Raw genomic sequence first — 15,188 nt, forward strand, 5'->3', positions numbered from 1 at the left:
ACCGTAGTTAAGATACAGTTAATAAAAATGTATATGATATTATGTAAAACAATTACTATACTGCTGCCAGCATCCACCCTTCAGAAGGTACTGTGAGCAACATAGTATCAGCCAGTAGCAAAGCAAAATTTACACCTCTGGAATACTACTCATCAGAAATCTTAAAAGTATTGTAGATTCATTAGCAAAATTATACAGACTTGTATAAACAAAAACCAGAACACACTCTTGCTTTTCAACCATGTTGTACCTAACCAATCAACAAATATTTCACATTTATTTGACAAAAATAATTTTTAAAACAAGCACATCATAGCAAGAAACAAGATTACTGATAGCACATTATGATACAGATACAACAATCCACCGTCCCTGCTGCCCAGTGGGAAGCATTATACTGATATAATCCTGCAAATATCAAGACAGATTTGTGATGCAGAAACTTAACTTTTCTACATACCACTGACTCAAGTCCTGACATGAGAAAATTAACCACCACTCTGCTTTCCAAGGATTCCTCATCATGGATGGATGCTGCTGGTGCAATAGCTTGAGCCATTTTCCTCCTGTAAAACAAAAGGAAAACTTTTCAGACACATACAACAGTGCAAAAAAATGAAAGCCGCTCTTACACAAGCAAAGAAAAAAATAAATTCGAAATCCTATAGAACACAGCCAACCACACAAGCAACCAAACAAATAGGCAAATTAACAGGAGAAAGTGCTTGCTCTTCTATTCTTTCATGCTTCCTGCTGTTTCATCCAAAGCTGCAGCTAAACATAACATAAAATGTTGTATCATGATAAGGCCACAAACTAGAAAAATTAATTGATTAGCTGAATTTACATTGATTTTTCCTTCTAAGCATGTCTAGATTAACACAGCAACAAACATTGGCATTAACAAACAAATGGCAAATCATAATTATGACAAGAATTAGAACAACCTTCCTGGTAACTGTGATGACCCAGCTCAAAATAATCACCACCCTGCCCCAAAATCTCAAATCTCACCCTGCCTCAAAGACTACAGTATCAGTAACCAGAATGTGACATTCTAATTTGCATATTTTTCAGCTGTAGGATTAACTCAAAGCTAAATAGTCTCAACTAAGGTGCTAAAATTAATAATTAAATTTCAGCAGAGACACAAAAAATCCCCTTCTGTCTGTAGGTCATTCAGGAGGTTTTCAACATATTTAATACATTATAGGTAAAAACCTTATAAAGGAAAGGCCTTGTAAAATCAGGCCTTATTACTTTGGCTAAGCTAAAAGCCAGCCTGATAGTTCCCATGAGAAACCTGTCAGCTTTCATGACAATGGAATCCTGTAACAGTGGCAATCTGTGCTTATTCCCATGAGAAAAGATCTGTAAGAATGAGAATTGCTTTGCATAACGATCTATTCTTAGGAGAAAACAGTTTGCACCAGTCTATCCCATGAAAATCCATAAAGAAAAACCATGGAAACATATCTAGAAAGAAAACAGTATGATAGACATGTACACCAGCCATTACCAACCAATGAACTGAGTTTCAATGATTTGCTGACCTATTAGATTCAAACACGGTGCCTTCTGATACCATATAAAAATGAGCTGTGTGCAATAAAGAATTGGCTATTCTGCACGAAGAAAAAAGTGTCTTTGTCCATCTCTATTGCAACAGACAGAAATAATAATCAAGACTTGTTTATGCTTCTGTTGGTAGAACTGTTTATACAAGACTGATATATATGAGAATGAAGTTTCAGCAGCTTCTAAGAACACATTTTTCTACTGGAGTGTTGCAACTTGTAATGTTTACACATATCTAGAGCAATAACCTGACATGTCTGGAAGAAGCGAGAACTGCTAGATAATTTAGCTGTAACAACTCCACATGCAAGTCAAGAAAAATCACCTCAACAGAAAAGACATGTCAGATGAACAAGACATTTCACAGGTTGAGGAGACAGCTTGCTGCTCCTGTAGGACCTGGCCACACAAGTTTTCAAAGGTGGCACGTATCCTATTAGATATGTAGACAAGTCAAGGCAGCACTCCGCAAGTGATAATGTGCTGACTTTGGGGGAAAAAAAACCACACTGTATTGTTTCTAGGGTTTAAGAGCACTTCAGGCAACAAACTGGATGGGAGAGGAAAAAAACCCAAAAGCCCAAATGATCAACACTGCAAACTCAAAACACATCTAGTAGCCCTCTGGCTCTCAGGAATAGGCCAGCAAACTGCATTTGGATGAAGTGCATTCTGGATGAAGCGGCAGGGAGTGGCACAGCCAGCAGCTGTTGGAGGATGTCAGTAATGAAGATGCTGAACACTGGCACCTGCTGCACTGAGGAGGAGACAAGTCCTTCACCAAGTCTAAAAAAGGAGCCAGCTTTGAGAGTGAATATAAAGGAACAACAACTGTTGTAATATGTTGATGGTTTCGGCAGCCTGAAAGAGGGCTGATGGGGATGGGGAGATAGAGGCTGTGATGGGGTTATCCTTCAGAGGAAGAAAGGCATTGCTTGTGGAGGATCAGAGGTCAAATGGAGATTATGACGTAACATAAATAAATCTTTAGTGAGCCATGACTTTCGATACATAATAGAGTTGTCAAGCACATATTTGGAACTCCTCCAGGGTTGGGATGCCGACAGCTGGCCTGAAGGCCTCACAGACACAAGTAACCTTGACCTTGACTGGATCAGCCTGTACCCATGAAAGAAAGGAAATAAACATTTTTAGGGAAGAAGGCACTGAAAAGCAGAAGGACTTAACTGCAAGGAACAGGTGCCAGCCAATCTTTGGCAGGCACGAACACAGGCAGCTACCGGCAGTGAGCTGGGTGGGAACAAGCTGCCAGTCAATTGGAATAGAATGTGCAATTTTTGAAAACCATATAAATGTGAGCTGTGAACAATAAGGATTGCCATTGCTGCTTGAGAGTGTTGTGTCTGTCTCTTCTGCGACATCTGGTGACCCCGGCGTGACAGGTAACAGCCAGCTCCATGGAGAGCAGCACAGATGGATCCCAGTGCGGAAGGGCAGCATGGAGAGCTACAAGCAGCGTGGAGAGCCACTGAAGTCTGGATGGGTAAGTAAAAAGGTGAACCGCTGGGGACAATGGGAGCTCAACTCTCAACCGAGGAAAAAGTTACAGTGAATATATACACCCTCATGTTAGGCAAATGAGGGATAAAACCCACTTGCAGGCCCTTAAGAGGATATTTTTACCATGCAACCAGTATCAGTTACTACCTCAGCATACGAACCTGTTACCTTTTGGAAACATATTAAATTAATGGCAGTTGCAAGTGGGGATTTCGAAGGTGCTGAAGAAATTTTTGTACCTTGTTGGGAAAGATTAATCAGGGAAATCTTATAAATATGATTGCTTAGCAAAAGATTCTGAAAATATGAAACCTGTAATCTAAATAGAAATGGAAGCTTATTCCGAGTTGTAGGATACCGAGTCTTAGTTACTATATAACCTAAAGACAATAGCCTAGCCAGCTGAAGGAGAATCCCTTTTGATTGAACAATACCTTTCTGCTGGCTAAGGGATCCAAAGGTCAATGCAGCAAAACAGAAAAGTCTAAAGAGTAGTTTTTAGAGTTTAAAATATAACACATGGTAATGCAGTAGTTCTTATAGGCTGTATGTAGATTCTATAGGATTTTGTGTCTTGTATTGGTTGGTCACTGTAAATTAGAATATTCATCACAAAAGGAGATATAATGTATTGTAACCAGAACCTCGCTCTCTTGGCTTTCCCTTGCTCTTTCTCTTTGGTCCCTGCTCTCTTGGCTCTCCTCTTCGCTCTTTCTCTCTGGACCTCACTCTCCTTTCCCTGCTCTTACCTCTGCTCTCTTCCCCCTGCACTCTGACCCCTGCCACGTTGCTCTAGCTCTCTCCCCTCTTCTTGCCAGCTTACCCTCTTGCTCTCTCTCACTCCCTCTCTGGGACTTCCCTTCAGCCGAGGCTGGTGGCTGAAGGGAAGGCCCTTTCTACCCACGACCCTTGCAATAAAACCACATATTCTAGAATATCTCAGGTTTGCAGAGTACCTTGTCCCTGTAAGTCACGAATGCTTCTACAGTACCTATGCCCCCATTGCCCTTCGGTGGCCAAGAGCCTGCAAGCAGGATGATTGGAGCATTTCTGGTGCTGCTAAACAACAGGACTGCACCCAATATACATGTCTCCTTTGAATGGCAAGTCCTCTCTGAGTTATGCCAACTAGCCACCAAACATGGACTGGGGTCTCTGGCCATTGCAAATATATTACAGTTTCTAGCTGCCGATGAAATTACACCCTTTGATATCAAGCAACTAGCACAGCTGCTCAGTATGCTGATTCAATACATGATGCTCTAATCCACCTGGCAGTGATATGCAGAAGAGCAGGGGCTGCGTAATTTAGAGGTGCCCCAGCAAGATCCACACTCTGGGGTAGGAGTTCCTCAACTTCTGGGATTGCCTCTCATAAACGACCCACAGTTGCAAGCACACCTAAATTTCTTGACATTAGCACAGGCAAGAGACTTAGGAATGCAGGCCCTGTTGAAAGTTCCAAACATGGCAACATCAACTCAGAGATAGTTAACAATTAAGCAGGGTCCCAAAGAGCCTTGCATGCAATTTATAGAATGATTACAAGATGCAATGGAAAAGCAAATAGTAAAAAACTATGCAAAAAATCCGCTGATACTGCAATTGGCGTGGGATAATGCAAATGAAGACTGCAGTAGAGCTATGGACCTATTATGAAAAGAAAATCCATCCTTAGATGAAACGATTGATGTATGTTCTGAAGTTGGAACTGAATCATATAACATGGCTTTGTTAGCTAATTCCTTTGCAGCTGCTGTGAGGTTGTCGTGCCATCGTTACAGATGTGGGCAACAAGGCCACATGAAAGCAAATTGTCCCTGCAAGTCCAACTCATTGGGGACACGCCAAAAACAAACAACTCTGGCTAGAGTAGGAAACTGTAATCAATGCAGAAAACCAGGTCACTTTGCCAAGCAATGCAAGTCCAAATTCCACATTAATGGGCAGCCTGTCAGTGAGCAGGGAAATGGTAACAAGAGCACAAAGGGCAAGCGCATGCCGACACAAGCACCTTCCCCCAGTGCAAGCCTATGTGACCAGCTCACAAGGAGAACAAGAGGATCAGCCAGCTTGGATGTTTCCACCACTGACACAATAACTATAGACTCGTTAGACATGCATAAGTTCCCCTTGGGGGCCATGGGCCTATTGGGAGAGGGTTGAGTGCACTATTATTAAGAAGATCAAGTGCAACATTGCAAGGTATTTTTCTTCACCTTGGTGTTATAGATGTGGACTATATGGGACAGACACGTGCCATGGTATCAAAACCTACTCCTCTTGTGACCATCCCAGCTAAAAGTCGCATTGCTCAACTTACAACTTTTATGTCTTGTTTCCCTAAAATAGACTCAAAGCTGCAAGGAGACCAAGGCTCTGGATCAACAGGAGAACCTCAGCTATAGGGACTCAGGTCATATCTGGTTGGAGACCAAACATGGTTTGTACTCTCACAATGCCTCAGGCAAATCCATTCCACATCAAGGTTAGTGATGATAGGTAGGATGATAGATGCTGGAGCAGATGTTACTATCGTATCTGCTAATGCAGGGCCTCAGTCATGGCCTGCCACAGCTATAGGATCTGATGTTGCTGGCCTCAGAGGTACCACATAAAGTTATTTAAGTACTACACTGTGTTAGTTAAAAATCCAGACTGACAGACAGCCATGATCTGTCCCTATGTTACTGCTGCGCCACTCAACCTATGGGGAAGGGATGTCTTTTCAGTGTGGGGAGTTCAGGTGGGAACAGATTTTTAATGGAGACCACTGTGCTGAAGGGCGTAAAGTATCCTACATTAGCCTTAAAGTGGCTTACGCTTACTGAATGACCTGTGTGGGTTGATCAGTGGCCCCCTGAAAAAGAAAAACTAAATATCCTTAAATTGGTAGTTCAGGAACAATCAAAACAAGGACATACTGAACCATCAACAAGTCCATGGAACACTCCTGTGTCTGTGATTAAAAAGAAATCAGGTAAATAGAGGTTACTCCATGACTTAAGAAAAATTCATACAGTTATGGAAAGTATGGGTTCTTTACAGCCTGGGATGCCATTCCCAACTATGATACCTGCTACCTGGGACACTTTGATTGTCAACTTGAAAGATTGCTTTATCACTATTCCTTTACATACTGATGATATCCCAAAGTTTGCATTTACAGTGCTCTTTATCAATCACGCAGCACCTGTCAAATGGCATCAATGGAAAGTGCTGCCACAGGGTATGAAAAACAGTCCAACAATTTACCAACAGTAGTTGCACAGGCACTCTCAGTAGTGAAAGAACAATTCCCAGGAGCATAACGTTATCACTAAATGGATGACATTTTGATAGCAACCCCAACCAAGGAGGGCTTTTTGCAGATTTGGTCAAGACTGATGAGAGCACTGCAAGAGTTTGGGTTGTAAGTTGCACCAGAAAAGGAGCAGCAGCAACTCCTGTGGAAGTACCTTGGAGTTAAAATACTACAACAAACAATACAGCCACAAACAATACAATTTTCAACTAAGGTTCAAACACTGAATGATGCACAAAACTTTTGGGTATCATCAACTGGGTACAGCCCTATTTAGGGTAAAGCAGCCCACAACTATCACTCTTGTTTAATATTCTTAAAGGTGACCTTGAGTTAACTTCTCCAAGGAAATTAACTCTGGAAGCAAAAACCACACTTGAAACTGCAGCAGAGTGGGCCATAATAAAATGACAAGTTCATCAGATATGTCCTGAAGTTTGTACTACAGTGTTTATTGTTATTGTTATTATTGATTTATACCCAATGGTATCATAGGTCAGTGGGCCACTCAATGGTCTGACCCAATATACATTTTAGGTCAGGCACTGCTTTTCAGTGTGGAGAGTCAGTTCTCCCCCTACCACCAGAGCAGGGACCTGAGGAAGCAGAACCAACACTGGCAGAGTCCAGCAGGTTCAGTGAGCAGCAACACACACTGATGTCACACACCCCTGCAATTCTCTACCTACCAGTAGAACTCCTCTGTAAGCTCTCATCTTTCCTGGAGGGTTTGCCACCATCCTTTCTATTTGCCTCCCAGATCACAGAGTCACCTGTGAAGGTCACCTTCTTGGGGGAGGGTCAGATATCATTTTCCCTTTGTCTCCCTCTACGTGGTCACCTGTGGCAGGCGCCACCTTGGAAAGGGTATTTCTGCCACTTTGGGTGTCTCTTTGTTCCCCAGGAGTTAGTGATATTTAGCAATTTTGTAGCTAATGATTACTTACTGTTATTGTTTTGCCTGTTGCTTGTTAATACACTGCTGTTTTTTCATTTATCTCTGCTCAAATTCATTTTCTCCTTATTGGTAAAAGGGATTCATTGAAACTAAGTGGAGGTAACTCATTTAGAGTGTCTACCTCTTAAAATTGTCTTGAACCAAGACACCAGGACAGCACAGCTCCATGCCACTTGACAGTGACTTGGAAAAACAAATGTCATCACTCTGAATGTCCATCCTCTCCTGTCGCTGTAGGACATGAAAGACTCCAAATATTTTCAGAAGGCAAAGAGCATAGAAAAAAGGCTTTATTGTTTAAATTCTTACTACCTTTTACAAGGTGTTCTGATATTGACTTTAACATGATTGAACGACACCCCTCTAATGCTGTTGGTCAAACTAGAGAAACAGCAAACCCCAGCTGGACAAAGATTGTTTTGAGAAAGGGGAGTTGTTTACCAAGATTATTTTGAGAAAAAGGTTTCTTGAGAAACTTTTCCTTGGGAAAATGTTAGCAGCTGCCAACAGACTAAAAATCTCCCAGACCTATATTTCCCTTCTTCCCCCTGCTCTGTATGCTGAGCATGACACCACACTGTCTGGGATGGCCCTGGGCTCAGCAGTCCCAGCTGTGTCCTCCCCAACTCCTTGTGCACCCCCAGCCTTCCCACTGCTGGGGTGAAAAACAGAAATGGCCTTGGCTCTGTCCAAACACTGCTCAGAGGTAATGAAAACATCCCTGAGTTATCATCACTGTTTCCAGCAGAAATCCAAAACAGGGTCCCATACCAGCTACTAAGAAAACTATCTATCTCAGTCACAACCAGCACGCTGCCTAAGGTGAAGACCACCACAATACAGTGCTAAAAAAATGCCTGAATTTTCCTTTTAGAAGGAGAAAACTAAAGACCAAATGCTACAACCCACCTCTGAAGGCAGGGTAAATGAGGTTTATGCTAATAGATCCCCTGAGGCAGTTTAGAGTGAAACAACAGTGAAAGATCAGTATATACATGTATATACAAATATATATGAAAGTATACACATATAATTATTTATGTATATGTATCTTAGTTATAAAAACAGGTGTCTGCCAAGGAAGGCAGGAATCCCCCTTGGAATGGAGAGTATGACCCCCTTCCCTCCAAATTATAACTTTGAAATGAAGTGGCTTTCAGGCATAGATAAGGGAAAAGGAATACCAGTTCCTTACTAGCGTGTCTAACAAGACAAACAAACCGCAGCAGCAGCAGCAGCAGAGCCCCAGCGCAGCTTCTCTGGGCTGCAGAGAGAAGGGCCGGGTCCCCTGGGGTGCAGTTCCGGGCACGGCCGGCAGGGGCGCTGGTGGCTCCCGGCGGGCAGGGCGGGTGCGATGGCTCCCCCCGGCCGCAGGGGGCGCTGTGGGCGGGCTCGGGCAGCAGCGGCAATGGCGGTCGGGCTGAGGGGCAGAACTCGGGGCAGCAGCCGGGGCGGCGGGGCAGGCTGGCCTGGGGACAGGGCCAGAGGCAGCGGGAACTCGACAGCTGGAGCTGTGACTGCGCTGGCTGTGCAGGCGGGGGGTGCGGGCTGCAGTGCAGCAAAAACCCACGGCGGGGACTGGGCAGCAGCAGCAGCAGCTCCCAAACAGGGCCGGGAGAGGCTCCGTGGAGGGAGAAGCGGCTCAGCCCGTCTCCTCTATCAGTGCCGACAGAACAGGAGCCAGCACCTGCCCCAGCCCCTTTTTTCCCAGCTCAATTCCCCCAGTATCTCTGAAGGACAGAAACCCTCAGATAAGAGTGCAGCCAGGTGCCCTCCTCCCCTGAGCTTGGCAACTTTTGTTTCTCCTAAGTACCGGTTGTTCTGGTTTCTACACAACAGAATGGGAGAATATTCCAAAAGAGAAAGGAAACAAAAGGAAAACCCCTAACCTCCAACAATATGACACATTTATTTTAAAACTATCTGGTTGCAGTGGAAAAGAGCTGTATGTATGTATGTAGCTATTTTGGTTATTATCTACAGTAATGTAACAATACAGAAATACAAAGATGTCATTTAAGAAAACATAAAAGGAAAAGAAAAAAAGGGGAAGGAAGGATAAAAGCAGATAGTGGCGATATCACCACCCATGGATCCAGTAACAAGGCTTGATCGTTTCAATTTAGATATCTGTTGGTCAAAGTGATGGTTGCAGTCCTGATACCTCAGGGGTGCGGGAAGCCCACGAAACATAGAGTTCAATGTGTTAGTGTAAGTTCAGTTCACATGGGAACACCCAAATGCCTCCCTAGAAAGGAGGAGATTTACAGTGTCTGCTGCAACACTGTTGGTCATGCACAATCATATTCTAGAAGGCCTCAGAAATGAGTCTGGGGCACTTCTGATGGTTCTTATCAGTCTTCTCCCCAATCTGGATTAATATCCAGTTTGTCACTAAACACAGTAGATTTGTTGTAGCCTCCTCCTGTGGTAAATGTGCATTCCCTCTGCACCTGAGCTTTTCTTGTACAGATCAGAGGTTTAATCACCTCACCCCTAAAAACTCTCCCTCCTTTTGGTGAGGAAGTGAAAACCAGGCCTCAGCAAAGCACTTGCTTCTTTTGCAGATGGCCAGCTGTTTGAATCATTAACCTTTAAAATTCCAGTCTCTCATGCCAGACCAAGTCATGTCACTCCAAACAAACATACATACAAATATGTATGTCACTCCTTCTTGATGGCTTCTGTTATAGGTAATGTCTGTATAAAATAATTCGTGCTTGGAAATTAAGAAATATAGAACTGAAAACTCACCAGCAGCTACCAGGAAAGGTTAATTTGCAATTGTAAGAGGACAGGTGGATCCAAGGAGGAACCACGAATTTACAATAGAAAAAGAGCTGCAGCCACAGAGATGGGCAATCAAGGGTGGTGAAGCCAGGTTACAGATGATTGATATGAGATATGCATCGAAGACAAGATGTCCAAGCTCCTCAGGACTGTGCATCTCAATATCGGCTTCTCCGAAATCTGTCAATCCCTAGCCTCTGCCCGGAAAGCCATCTCGGAGAACAGAAATCCCACAAATATGCAAGCTGAGCAGAAGTGAACAAAGAAACCCTGCCTCAGGGAAAATAAACTGTATATAAACTGCACCTTTGGTGGCAAGATTTGTGAACAGGGGGGACTGGTGCGATAGAGGCATGGCCAAGGTTCACCTGGCTCCAATCCCGGGATCGGAGTTGTCCCTTTATTGTGGCATTTCCGAGATCGCTGTTACACAAAATAAATTTTATTTTTGTTCATTAATCCAGCTGATTTGTTTATAACACTTCTACTTTTCAAAACAAAAACACTTGTGATACTTGGGACAAGATAGAGCAAAAACCTTCCATCACTCCTGAGCTCACACAATGCAGACATGCCAACCTTGAGAAACCCAGATATAACAGATACCCTCTCTAGAACTGCTTTGTCTCTGACACACAAAAACCAAGAGCAAAACAACCATGGAACAGGGGGCTGCTATTTGAAGTATCCTACTGCAGCATCTAGGCATTAATAAATTACACTGGAATCATGTAAACGAAATGAAAAATTAATCGCAGCACACCTGACCATCTGATAATTCCTGTCTTTACCACTGTAATTCTATTTACTTAGTCAACATGATGACCAGGTACACTAATAATTACTTTAGTTCTGCCTATCCATCACCACACAGAATACTTGAGAAGTTAATTCATCTAAACTCTATTGGTATTTCTTTAATTAAAACAGCATTGGCGTTGACACATTTTTCAGAGAGAGAAATTGCTGTCCTCAGTAGTGTAAGATGGTCTTTTGTATTTCTATACTGCAATGGTCACAAAGAGCAAACATAAGACTAACGTAAGTTTAAGGACAACCAAAACTTCTTTAATTCTTCTGGGGCTCTCACAAGGAGCTAATCCAACACTAAGCACCCACTCACATTCCATCACCTTTGGGAAAAAAACCATCTGGTCAATTTACAGCTCATATCCAAAGCCGGCAGCTTTGCACAGGGCCTTCACACGGTCAAGTGCCCTGTGTCCCCATTGGTGCAGTGCTGCCTACCACAGCCCACAGCAGGGCACTGACTGAGAAACCATCCCTCTGTCACAAGTGTTCACCACAATAACACAAAGACTCCAACCTCAGAAGGCAGAAAAGGTGACTACTTTTATTTCCAGGAACGTTTCCCTTTTTATAGTATTCTACACAGATCAATTTGACTGGTGACTTGAAGACAAACTTCTTCAATCACATTGGTCAGACCAGAGGGACATCATCAAGAGAAGTCCCTCCTAGGGAAAGAATGTAAACATTATTGCCCTTACCAAAACATGTCTCGTGTTTACAGAAAATTCCCTGGGAAAGGAATTTCAGAAACCAAAATATGTCAGGCACAAACCAGGGCTACAATCCCACCACTCCTCAGTAGTAATCAGTCCCTATGGGAATACAGCTGGGAAGCAGGACTCAAAGTACTCCTGAACTCATTACAGAAGAAGATGTGCTAGACGACCACAAGCCCTGTCAAGTCGAGGCACGATCCTGAAGCAAGAACAGACAAGGGTGTGCTTGGCATGCAAGACCCTACAGGCCTGAGCAAGTCTGTGCCAGCCTACAGCAAGCAACGTTACTAAGAAACATAGATGTGGTTGTTATGGTTGTTACTGATAAGCAAGTAGTTACTTTTAACTTGAAACCAGCAGTGTGTTCAATAAATTGGCTTCATTGACGCAAACCATAGAGATGCCATCTCTTGAATCACCTGACAAGTCCCATCCATTTGGTCACTTCACTCCCTCTGCAGCTCTATCCCCTGCTATTATTACATTTAACCAAAGGAATCAGAACACTGATTTCCATAGAATGAATTACACGTGTTCTTCCTTGCATTAAAGGAAGAACATCGGTCAATCCTATTATGAGGGTCTCTTCACCCAGAATAGAAAGTCCAGAGACCAGAAATAAAAGTCAACTCGGCAAGCCAGAGTTTGGGAATGTGTCAGAAAATTACAAATACACAATCTTTTCAGAGGAACACAAGCTTCCATCAAATTTCTATGAAAAGGTTCTCACGCTCTGCTTGATAAGAGAAAAGGTTATCAGCAGTGGTACCTCACTTGTCCCTAGGGTCCCGAGTTCCAGTTTGTTTAGGAGACAAACTTTTATGCCATCTAATTTACATAGCAGAATTATAAGTCAATTTTTTTAGTTTAGTTACTGTTTTCTTTCCTTTAAAATGTTTTATTGGATTTTGTTATCTTAAATGCAGAGTTAAACAAGCAGAAAAAAAATGAGGTATATTTTAAAAAGGAGTCTAAAAGTTGTTCATTATTGTGAGACACTGACTGAAAGACTTGCACACCAACAACTCAGCTAGCTACATGATTAGCTTACAGGGGGCAGCTGCATTCATGAAATAGTCACCATGCAGATGTTCCTCTCAAGCCCCTTACATACCAAACCTTTGGTAAAAGAAGCCTGCAAACAAAGAACTGGCAACACAACAGGTGATGCCTAAGATATTTTGAGCTTAAAAACATTGTTGTGAAACCAAGAGAGGCTAATGTCCAATTATAGGCCAACCTCTCTTTAACACCAGGCTGACAGGCCTCTTCAGCAATTCTTTGTTGTCAGCTGGAGCTGTTCTTTACTGGTGGCTCTAACGTCACACACGGGGCCATTAAGATGATCAGTGGGATGGAACAACGTTCCTACGAGGAAAGGCTGAGAGAATTGGGATTGTTCAGCCTGAAGAAAAGAAGCCCCAAGATAGCCTAATTGTGGCCTTGCAGAACCTGAAGGTAGCCTACAGAAGAGCTGGACAGGAACTTTGAGCAAGGGCCTGGAGAGACAGGACTAGGGGGAAGGGCTTCACACTGACAGAGGGCAGGGTTAGACTGGATATTTTGAGGTGGTGATGCCTATAAAAATAGCTTGAGCTATAAGATACCAATATAACCTGATATATCTACATAACCTGATATCAATATAACCTAAATAGTGACTTTTTATATATGTATATAACCTGATATCAATATAACCTGAATTACAGCTTTTTATACCTATATAATCTGATATAAATAACCTTCTATACAATGTAATGGCTTGTATATGGTTAACTAGTTGCTTAATGCTGAATAGACAAAAAAGAAAAAAAAAACAAACAAAAAAAACCAGGTGAATAGCTTTAGAGATATATAAGCATAGTACTAATGAGAAATTGGCAAATGTAAAGCCAATTATCCACAAAATACCAGTTAGGACCAGACAGACCCAGGAATACTGTAACTATGCATGCTCTGAAGACAAAGTTGAAAAGTTCAGATGTGAAGAAGACCTTGGAAGCCTTCATCAAAGACCACCAGTGACCGCTGAATAGGGAAGGCACAAGCGCAGTGCAAAAAACTATCTAATAACCATGAGATCACAGTATGTAAATTAGTAACCGAGCGTGTATGATGTTATAGCAACATATAACACTAAGCAATACTTACTGTAAAACTATACCACAGCACTTGACAAGGGTGGGTGAGTTAGTTGGAGGTATTCTCCTCACCACCAGTGCTGCAATAAACAAATACCTGCTCTATAGACATCGGTCTATGGGAATATATTTCCAGAACAGGTTGCCCGGAGAAGTCATGGCTGCTCCATCCCTGGAAGTGTTCCTCACCTAGCTGGGCAGTGCTAGGAGCAACCTGGTCTAGTGGAAGGCGTCAGAACTACATGATTTTTTAACTCCTTTTCAATCCAAAGCTTTATGTGCTTCCATAATTTCTACCCAGCGGAACGGACCCTGGGTGCCAATGCCTGCCTTGGGCGCAGGGCAGATTGAGGGCTCCTCACTCCACCGCACACAGGATCGAGCTGGACCCAGGCCTGCCCTGTGCCCCGAGGCCGGCCGGGGCTCCCCTCAGCCATTTTACCGCCCCCGCTCCGCCCCTTCCCTCCTCAGCGCCCGACGCCGCCGCCACGCGCACGGCTCGGGGCATGCGCGCCGCCCAGACAGCCAATGGGAGACGGCGGCGCGGCGGCGCGGCGGCAGCGCCCCCCACTGCCCGCGGCTCGAGGGCGCGCACCCCCCCGAGGGAGCGGCCCCGACCGCCAAGCCCCGCTCGGCCCCGCACGGCCCCGTCGCCTCCGGCACCGAGCGCCACCGGCTGCCCTTCGCCCCACCCCGCCGGCCCGGGCCCGCCCTCTCGCTCACCCGCTCCAGGGGCCGGCAGCCCGCTCCTTCTGGCCGAAGACGTCGCACGGCTACGCGGGGAAAGGCCGGGGCAACGGCGGTGTCTCCGCGGCCCCGCTCCTCGTGCGCGCTCTCGGGCCGACCCCAGCGCTCGCCGCGCCGCGCCGGGCGGGGGAGGGACGGCTCGCGCAGCCGCGCCGGCGCAGGCGCTCGCAGGGGCCGCCGGGAGACGCAGTCTCGGGCCGGGGCTCCCGCCGGGCACCGCCCCGGGGCACTGGTAGAGCACCGCCAGGGCCCGGCCCGGCACGGCCGCCGTGTGCTTCCTGCCCCCGCCAGCGGGAGAGCGAGGGGGGCCCCGCTGTGAGCTCCTGTTCGCATTGATCGGCCACGCCGGACACCCAGAACTGCCCTCCGGAGCCAACCATGGCAGCTACAGCCTCCACCAGCGAAAGTATTACTTAGGCTTTATGAGGACCTTCATAGCAAAACGGTGTTTTATTTCATTTTCAAAGACGTTGAGGATAATGTATGTTATCTGTGAGATCTTTCTCCTGGATAAAAAGAGTCAAATGTTTTGTCTGACTTCAGTATTCCTTTCCTTCGAATTGAGGTTCAATTTAGTAAATGTGGATGGAAAGTTTTCCATTAGAAAGACAATGATACAT

At 44.5% G+C, this 15,188-nt stretch overlaps 1 protein-coding gene across 2 annotated transcripts in view; it reads right to left on the reverse strand.

Moving 5' to 3' along the window:
• GTF2I (general transcription factor IIi) overlaps positions 1 to 14,634 on the reverse strand; it is an 80,287-nt gene extending 65,653 nt beyond the window's left edge. For both annotated transcript variants that reach the window (XM_083875224.1, XM_083875223.1), the window contains exons 1-2: positions 14,545 to 14,634; positions 461 to 566 (exon numbers count right to left, since the gene is read on the reverse strand). In XM_083875224.1, the coding sequence (XP_083731350.1) occupies positions 461 to 559 (99 nt within the window). In that variant the 5' untranslated portion in view covers positions 560 to 566; positions 14,545 to 14,634. The remainder of the gene's footprint in view (positions 1 to 460; positions 567 to 14,544) is intronic.
• Between the last annotated feature and the right edge of the window lie 554 nt (positions 14,635 to 15,188).

This window comes from Zosterops lateralis, assembly GCF_965231275.1.
Source record: "Zosterops lateralis genome assembly, chromosome: 19".
Lineage (NCBI taxonomy): Eukaryota > Metazoa > Chordata > Aves > Passeriformes > Zosteropidae > Zosterops > Zosterops lateralis.